The following is a 9,654-nucleotide window of genomic DNA, read 5'->3' as shown; positions in this document are numbered from 1 at the left end:
GCACAGGCTCCGGACGCGCAGGCTCAGCGGCCATGGCTCACGGGCCCAGCCGCTCCGCGGCATGTGGGATCTTCCCGGACCGGGGCACGAACCCGCGCCTCCCGCATCGGCAGGCGGACTCTCAAGCACTGCGCCACCAGGGAAGCCCAAATCAAAGTAATTATTTTTTAGTAATTTTTCTGATTCATAACTCACAATTACATTCTACAACTTTCTTCATTTTATTTACCTAAATGTGTATTTAGCAATGAGTTTAACTTGGAGAACACACCCTAAAGTTACACTTCAAGATAAATGTGCCATGGAGATTTGGTTTGAAGGTTTGTTGTCATTGTTTGGTTTGATTTTTAATAGCTGAGGGCTTAATTAGCTATATCTTCTTTAAATTTTGTTCAGTTAAAATTACTTTCTCCCTTTTAAGAAATAAACTATGAGATTTTTATTTGTCCCTGTATCAAAAAATATTCCAATTTTCTGAGGAGCATGTGAGTTCTATCTCTGTATACTCTCTTTGGCACTCCTCCAAGAAGCAGTGGCCTTCTAGTCAAGTTCCAGTCCTATTCAAACTCCACACTTTTCACAAGGCACCCAGCCCACCCTCTGAACCTTTGTCCATGCTGTTCTGATGTATATGCCAAGTTTCCTTTCTATGGCTAATTTTATCCATCCTTCGACTTCATCTGATCACCTTGCAATGCTATAACAAAATGATCTATGTTCCAGGAGGGCAGAGAGCTTTGTTTTGTCCTGTGATATATGCCAAGTGCTTAAAACTGTACCTGGCACATGGTAAACCCTCAATAAACTTGCGAATTATTTATTAACAAACCCTTAACCACACTTAAGGGTTACAGCTGATCCTCTGATAAGCAGAAATTGAAAATGGATTAAGAGAACCCCTTGTATAACCTCTTATATTTAGTTTTATATAAGTGTGCATGGTAACTTATCAAGCTCTCATTTTAAATAAATAAATCAAAGTGAACTCTTCCTCCCTTAAGGGTTGGGAATATATCTTTACCCATTGGCCAGAATATTTTCTAAAAAGAAAAGTAGCTGGCTCACAAGTCTGGGGATCTGACCCAATCGGGAACCCTCAGGGGTTCCAGTGCTATTCATCCTCAAGTCTCAAATTGGATGCTACTTTCTCTGCTAAATCTTCCCTGGCCCCTAAATCCAGGGTATGGCTCTATGGAAGCCTTGGCTTTCCCCATCCAAGCACATATATCCTCTGTTAGAACTGTTTGTTTTAATTGACTCTTTCCTTCATTAGGTTATAAGGTTGCATGGGGACAAGGCTCGTGACTGGACATCCACTTGGTATCTGGCCACCACTGTTTCCCCAAGGCCTCAATTTCCATTGGCACCCCACAGACACTGAAACATTTGCTGAATGATGGATCTCTGCAATAAATGGAAAACAAGAATAAGTGTATTCTAATTATTGGTTGAGGAATAATCTCCAACACACTGCTGCTCACTACCTTTCAAAAGTTCAGCTTTGGAGGATTGTCAAGATCCATGGGATATCCACTCTTCTAATACCTTCCTCTAAATTAAGCCAGACTATCAGCATCTTGAATCTAGACCCAGCAATACTGATAACACCACCCACTAGAATTACTTCTACTGAAATGAACTTCAGGGAAGTTGTAAGAAACACTCCTATGAAAGTCATCACTTTTATTACCAAGATATTACTCAGCATATAATCTCTTCTCCAAGAGAATACATGACAGTTTATCCTTTGCCAGTTTTGTTTTGGTTCAAATAACTAGTCTGTTTTAACTTTATGGACAGAGTGATTGTGTTTCTCTCAAGTTGGCTGCTCAGTAATCTTAAATATCAAATTTGTGGGCTGCCTGTATCGAGTGTGTGATGTTAATTTTGTGTACTCTTATTCCGGCCCCCATCTTATTTATTTCACTGTTCTTATTTCCCATTCTCATATTTCTTCCTTACTTTTAAATGATTTTATTTTGTTCATACATTTATAAGCCACCATGAATCATTAAATGGCTTATAAACACACACTTTCTTTTACTTTAGAAGCTCTTTGCGAATTCTAACACCATTCTCTAATTGCCAGGCTCTCCAACAAAATTGATAAGTGCCTCTGGTTTTTATTAACTGGGACCTTCACTTCACCTCTCTGTGCTTCCTTAAAATGAAAATAAATAAAAAATAGTGCTCACATCATAGGGTTCGTTATAAATTAATATATGTGAAGCACATAGAACTATGCCCTCTGCACATACTAACTGTTTTGTGGGTATTAACTATTATCATCTTTACTACTCTTCAACTCACTGATTAAAATGACAACTGGAACAAGGAATGCCACTAACCCTTTTGACATTGATCCAACAACACTACGTTTATGCTGATTCTAGACTTTGTCACATGTCTTGTTCAAGTAAAGATAACAGACATATGACATTCTTCCACTGGGTAAAGTACATAAAGCTCCTGTTTACATAAAATAGTTAAGCATCATAAATGATGTTAATATTAATCTAAAGGCAAGAATATCTTGGAACTAGAGAGGTGGCTTCATGGAAATTGGATGGTAAAGGACAAAGCAAGTTAATGGACTCAAAAAATAACTAAACTTAATCATCTAGTTAAACTAATCATGAACTTTCTAGGAGAATGGTTTGAAATTTTAAAAATAGTTTTTACAGTTCAAAACTGTTTTTAAATCCATTAAAAATAAGACCTCCATAATAAGTAAACAAAAGTTAACAATTATTTTATAACACTTGGGGATCTACAGCAAAATGGAAAAACTGTAGGACATGAAAAAACTAGGTTCAGTCTGGCTTTTCCACTTCCTGGACCTTGACCTTGGCTTACCTCTGAAGTTCTATCAACTACTAGTTATTACAGTTTTCATTCATTTTCAGTCTTCACACTCAGGATGGGGGTAAATAACTAACTTGCTGTGCTATTGTGAGAATTAATGAAATATACAAAAAAAAAGATCTTAGCAAACTGTAAACTGTGATATAAGTAAGTTACTGCCATTCAAAAGGTTGGAATTCTCTTTAATAATCCATTTGTATTCAAATATTATACTCTATCTCCACTTTGACTTTCTCTAGCCTTAATATCATTTGTTTACAAAACCTCACCTTCATAGAATAAATGCATTTTTAAGGTTTTAGGCTCTTTTAAAATCTAGCTACACAGGTAACTTTGGGTAGAAAAAGGCAAGCTAGCCACACAAATCTTAGTTACTTCACAGACCGGTTTCTAGGTAATATATACCCATATTATCAATGTAGCTGGGTGAATGTAGATCAATTTGTCATTTGATTGCAAATGCATATTTGTTTGTTCTGTTAAATGTTGTACTGTCAATGCATCCAAAAGCTAACATAATGGTAGCTAGCCGATCTGCATATTAGACAGATTTGTTAAAGCTTTATTCATTAAAGTCTGCTTCCCTTGGGCTGCTCTGATTTATTTACTCTAGAATATTTGACCATAAATTCAACTACACCTAGAATAACCTACTCCAGAATTCTTTAAACTGTAGAAGCCCCATTACTGTACTAATAGCAGGACATGTAAAATCTAACCACTCCAGAAAAACTTAAGCAGCATTAATGAAAACTACATTTTCTGTGCCTTTTCTTTAAGCTCACATGTGGAATGAAACTCCAGGCACAATGCACACATCTCATCATTTAAACCATCCTTACCACCAGCAAGTAGGTGTTATCATGGCCATTTTACAAACTAGCCTGTCTCAGCTCTACCTAGAACTCTTACAAACCTATTCTATTTTACTATCAAATTAGCCTTATTCGACACGATCATGGCAAAAAATTCGATTTATCAATAAATACCAATGCCTGCAGTCGCATACCTTTCAACATCATTTCAATTATCCTCTCTTTCACCTGAGGCTGTCAGTCTGCTTAACGGTGAAAATTTTTTTTTCTTTTTTTTTTTTAAAGTATAAAAATAGAAATGACTCAAGGAAGGAAACTTTGCAAGAGAGAGAGCAGGTGCAGAAATTCAACTGCTCCTGCGCCCTCTGGCTAATGTTACAGTAACAATATTTAACTTTAAAAGTTTTTGAAACGTGTCCCAGTGGCAACCGGGTATTCTTGCTCTCTATCTCTCGGCTGTCATCCACCTTGCAAATTCACCAACTTTCCTGGTAGCTCAGGGTTCTTAACCCCAAACTCAAGTCCAAACTTGAGCAAACAACTTACGTCATTTTACAGTGATAACTTTTCTTGTCTGATTCCAAAAGTTTAGGTTCACTCTTAGGGGAGGCCTCAAGGATCAGTGTTTAATGACAACCCCGGGCCTCAGGTGAAGCAGCCTATAGCCCCTGGAAAAGGTGCAAGTAAACGGGGGAGCAGGAGAGAAAGGCGAGGTGTCCAAGGTGTGCCCAGCGGCTGACCCCTCGGCCTGTGCGCCGGACCTGATGCCCGGCGAAGAGCCTTTCCTACTAGGCAAGGGCTAGCGGGAGACAGCGAAAGAAGCCGGGGGTAGGGACCCAAGGAGGGGCTTGAATGGGGGGCTGAGCGGCGGCGGCGACAGGCGCACTGGCAGGGCGCCGGGGAAGGGAAAAGCCGGATCGCACCTGAACCCACGGGGCGGTTCCGGTCCAGGTTGGTGGGCGAGCTCCGCAGGCACCCCAAACTCAGGGAAGAGAAGAAAGACGCATCCCTGGGCAGGAGCAGCAGTTCCCGGTCACTGGCCTGGTTAGGGGAGGCCGCGCCCTCCTCCCCGACAGCCTTCTCCAGCCGCACGGCGCCCCCCGGAGCGCCCTTCTGCGGCTGGGCCCAGGCGATCCGCGGCAGCAGCGGCTCCCGCTCCTCGTCCTCCTCGTCCTCCTCCTCCAGGCTCCCGCCGCCCGCGGACGCCTGCCGCCCGGGCTCGGAGGGCTCCGCCATGGCCTCCCTCTGTGCCTTCCGCGCTGAGACCGACTCAGAGAGGCGAGGCGTCCGGATCTGGCCTCGGCATCGCGGGGAACCGGCGCCGCTGGGTCCGACCGAAAGCACCTCTCCAGTGTGTGGTCCCGCTCGGCGCCCGCCCAGCGGTTGCCCCGCCCGGCCTCCGGCCAAGCCCCACCTCGCGCCTATCCCGCGCCTGCGCGGAAGGGCCGGGGCGGCTGAGATGGGGGTGGGGAGCGCGGCGCGCGGGCCACTTGCTTCCTGGGGGCCGGGAAGACGCCGAGAGGGGCTGACTTTACTCGTCGTTGCGGAGGGGTCGAAGTTAACTTCTGCAGAGGTGCCCCTCTCCAGCCCCAATCGGCCTCTCCCTCCCCTGCAGAATTCTCATAGAGTTTACCACAATCTATACCTGTATATTTCTTTGTATGACCATGTAACATGTTTCTCCCACTAGGAGTCCACGAGAGCCAGGACCTTGTCATTTTTTCAAACATCCCTGATTTTGGTATTTTGCATTTTCTCTTTATTTTTTTTTCTACTGACTAAAATGGTCAGAAGTTTATAAAAATTTTAAATTTTTTCAAAAAGCCATCTATGGTTCCATTGATTATTCTCTAGTTTATTGACTTTTGTTCTTTATTATTTCCTTCTTCCTACTTAACTGGGATTTGATTTCCTCTTCTAGCTGATTAGAGTAGAAGATTACATTACTGATTCTGGACTTTTCTATTTTTTTCACATAAGCATTTAAAGCTATGCATTTCCCTCTAAGCACTGCATTATCTGCATTTCACAAGTTTTAATATGTTGTGCTTTCATTTTCATTCAGTACAGAGTAGTTTTAAATTTCCCTTATTGTTTCTTCCTTGACTCACTTTTCTGAAGTGTGTTGTTTAATTTCCAAATATTCAGGGGCTTTTCTAGATACTATTTTTAAATTATTATATAGATATATTTTTAGGGAGATTGCGATTGACACATATACACTATTTTTAATTTATTTATTTTTGGCTGCGTGGGGTCTTCATTGCTGCACACGGACTTTCTCTAGTTGTGGTGAGCAGGGGCTACTCTTCGTTGCAGTGCATGGGCTTCTCATTGTGGTAGCTTGTCCTGTTGCGGAGCATGGGCTTTAGGCACGCAGGCCTCAGTAGTTGTGGCACGCGGGCTCAGTAGTTGTGGTGCACAGGCTTAGTTGCTCCACAGCATGTGGGATGTTCCCGGACCAGTTTTTAGTCTATATTTACATTTAACATAAGATTAATATCATTGGATTCTAAGTCTATTATTATTTGCAATTTGTATTCTATTTGTTTCATCCCTTTTTTGTTCTTTTGTTTCTCCTTTTCTGCTTTCATTTGGGTTAATCAATATTTGTTTATATTTCATCTTCATTCCTTTATTGACCTTCCACTAAACTTCTTCACATTAATTTTTAGTGCTTACTCTAGCATATTCATGCTTAAAGTGTCTCAATGCATGTAGATCTCATATTGCAGTAACTGATGTAAAATGTAAGAACCTTGCAGAAGTGTAGTTCTATTTATCCTCCATCCTTTACATGATTGCTTTCATATACATTAGGCCCACGTATGTTTAAATGCAGTGAACTATTTTTGCCTTAAACAATTACGTCTTTTAAAGAAATTTTAAAAATGTATATTCTTTTCTATTTACCTACATATTTACCATTTCCAGTGCCCTTTATTTCTTCCCATAGATCTGAATTTTCATTTAATATCATTTCCCTTCCCTCTGAATAATTTTTTAAAAGCATTTCTTGTAATGCATAACTTCTAAGTTTTTGTTTCTCTGAAGTCATCTTTCACTATCATTTTCAAAGAATATTTTCTCTGCATATAGAATTCTGGATTGACGTTGCCCCCTACCCCTGCTCCCAGTTTAACTCTTAAAAATATGATTGCATTGTCCTCTAGCTTTTGCTGTTTCTGAATCCTGTCCCTCTACCCACCCACTCAATTTCTACTATGTCATTTTTCCCTAGCTGCCTTTAAGATTTTCTCTTTATCTGGTTCTCAATAGTTTGACCATGATGTTTGTGGTATGAATTTCTTTTTTTATATATCCTGCTTGGGTTTTGCTGGTTTATTCATTTTTAAAGTTATGTATTCTACCAAATTTGGGGAAATCTGTCATTATTTTTTCAAAAAATTGTCTGCCCCATTCTCTCTTCCCTTTCTTTCTGTGATTCCTATTACATGTATGTTAGGCTCTTTAATATTGTCTTGAAGGCTAGTAGGGCTCTGTCCATTTTTTTCAATAGTTTTTATCTCTGTTTTTCAGATTGGATAATTTCTTTTAACCTGTTTTTAAGTTTACCGACCCTTCAGCCATTTCTAAATAGCTGTTAGGACTACCCAGTGAATTTTTTATTTCAAATTTTGTACTTTTCAGTTCTAGAATTTCCATTTGTCTCTCTCTCTCTCTTTTTAGAATTTCTATACCTCTACTGAGTTTTTCTGTTAATTCATTATTTTGACCATATACTTTTTCATGTCCTTACTATATGTATAATAACTGTTTAAAACTCTTTTCTAGCCACGATGGAGAATGGTATGGAAGTTTCTTAAAGAAGTAAAAATAGAGTTACCATACGATTCAGTGATCCAACTCCTGAGCATATATCCAGAGAAAATCATAATTGGAAAGATACATGCACCCCAAATTTCATAGCAGCTCTATTTACAATAGCCAAGACATGGAAGCAACCTAAATGTCCATCAACAGATGAATGAATAAAGAAGATGTGGTATATATATATATATAATGGAGTATTACTCAGCCATAAAAAAGAATGAAATAATGCCATTTGCAGAAACATGGATGGACCTAGAATTTATCACCCTAAGTGGAGTAAGTCAGAGAAAGACAAATATAATATGATATCACTTATACGTGGAATCTTAAAAAAATGATACAAAGAACTTATTTACAAAACAGAAATAGACTCACAGACATAGAAAACAAACTTATGGTTACCAAAGGGGAAAGGAAAGGGGGTGGGATAAACTGGGAGTTTGTGATTAACATATACACACTACTATATATAAAATAGATAAAAAACAAGGACTTACAGTATAGCTCAGGGAGTTATATTCAATATCTTATAATAATCTATAATGGAAAAGAATCTGAAAAAGAATATATATCACTTTACTGTACACCTGAATAACACAACATTGTAAATCAACAGTACTTAAATTTAAAAAAAAAGTCTTTGCTAATTGTTACATCTGAGTCATCTTGGAGTCAGTTTCTACTGACTACCTTTTCTCTGAACTATGAGTCAAACTTTCCTGTTCCTTGGAATCCAAATCGGAAAAGAAGAAGTAAAACTGTCACTGTTTGCAGATGACATGATACTATACATAGAAAATCCTAAAGATGCCACCAGAAAACTACTAGAGCTAATGAATGAATTTGGTAAAGTTGCAGGATACAGAATTAATGCACAGAAATCTCTTGCATTCCTATACACTAGCAACAAAAGATCAGAAAGAGAAATTAGGGAAACAATCCCACTTACCATTGCAACAAAAAGAATAAATTACCTAGGAATAAACCTACCTAAGGAGGCAAAAGACCTGTACTCAGAAAACTATAGATACTGATGAAAGAAATCAAAGATGACACAAATGGGAATGGAGAGATATACCATGCTCTTGGATTGGAAGAATCAATATTGTGAAAATGACTGTACTACCCAAAGCAATCTACAGATCCTGTGCAATCCCTATCAAATTACCAATGGCATTTTTCACAGAATTAGAATACAATTTGTATGGAAACACAAAAGACCCCAAATAGCCAAAGCAATCTTGAGAAAGAAAAATGGAGCTGGAGGAATCAGTCTCCCTGACTTCAGACTACACTACAAAGCAACAGTCATCAAGACAGTATGGACTGGCACAAAAACAGAAATATAGAACAATGGAGCAGGATAGAAAGCCCAGAGATAAACCCACGCACCTATGGTCACCTAATCTATGACAAAGGAGACAAGAACAGACAAAAGAAAAGACTGTCTCTTCAATACTGGACAGCTACATGTAAAAGAATGAAATTAGAACCTCCCTAACACCATACACGAAAATAAACTCAAAATGGATTAAAAACCTAAAGTAAGGCTGGACACTATAAAACTCTTAGAGGAAAACATAGGCAGAACACTCTGACATAAATCACAGCAAGATCTTTTTTGACCAACCTCCTAGAGTAATGAAAATAAACAAATGGGACCTAATTAAACTTAAAAGCTTTTGCACAGCAAAGGAAACCATAAACAACACCAAAAGACAACCCTCAGAACGGGAGAAAACATTGCAAACGAAGCAACTGACAAGGGGTTAATCTTCAAGATATATAAGCAGCTCATGCAGCTCAATATCAAAAAAACAAACAATGCAATCAAAAAATGGGCGGAAGACCTAAATAGATATTTCTCCAAAGAAGACATACAGATGGCCAACAAACACATGAAAAGATGCTCAGCATCACTAATTATCAGAGAAATGCAAATCAAAGCTACAATGAGGTATCACCTCACACCGGTCAGAATGGCCATCATCAAAAAATCTGCAAACAATAAATGCTGGAGAGGGTGTGGAGAAAAGGGTACCCTCTTTCACTGTTGGTGGGAATGTAAATTGATACAGCCACTATGGAGAACAGTATGGAGGTTCCTTAAAAAATTAAAAATAGAACTACCATATGACCA

General features: G+C 39.1%; 1 protein-coding gene across 1 annotated transcript in view; it reads right to left on the bottom strand.

Annotated features, from left to right (window-relative positions):
* The window catches only part of PI4K2B (phosphatidylinositol 4-kinase type 2 beta), a 31,842-nt gene extending 26,926 nt beyond the window's left edge, over positions 1-4,916 (bottom strand). Inside the window, exon 1 of the mRNA XM_007448814.1 lies at positions 4,619-4,916. Within this exon, the coding sequence (XP_007448876.1) occupies positions 4,619-4,916 (298 nt within the window). The remainder of the gene's footprint in view (positions 1-4,618) is intronic.
* Between the last annotated feature and the right edge of the window lie 4,738 nt (positions 4,917-9,654).

The sequence above is a fragment of the Lipotes vexillifer genome, unplaced genomic scaffold, assembly GCF_000442215.2.
Source record: "Lipotes vexillifer unplaced genomic scaffold, Lipotes_vexillifer_v1.1 scaffold100, whole genome shotgun sequence".
Taxonomy (NCBI): Eukaryota; Metazoa; Chordata; class Mammalia; order Artiodactyla; family Lipotidae; genus Lipotes; species Lipotes vexillifer.
The sequence above is the reverse complement of the archived record's forward strand: the minus strand, read 5'-3'. Positions and strand labels throughout refer to the sequence as shown.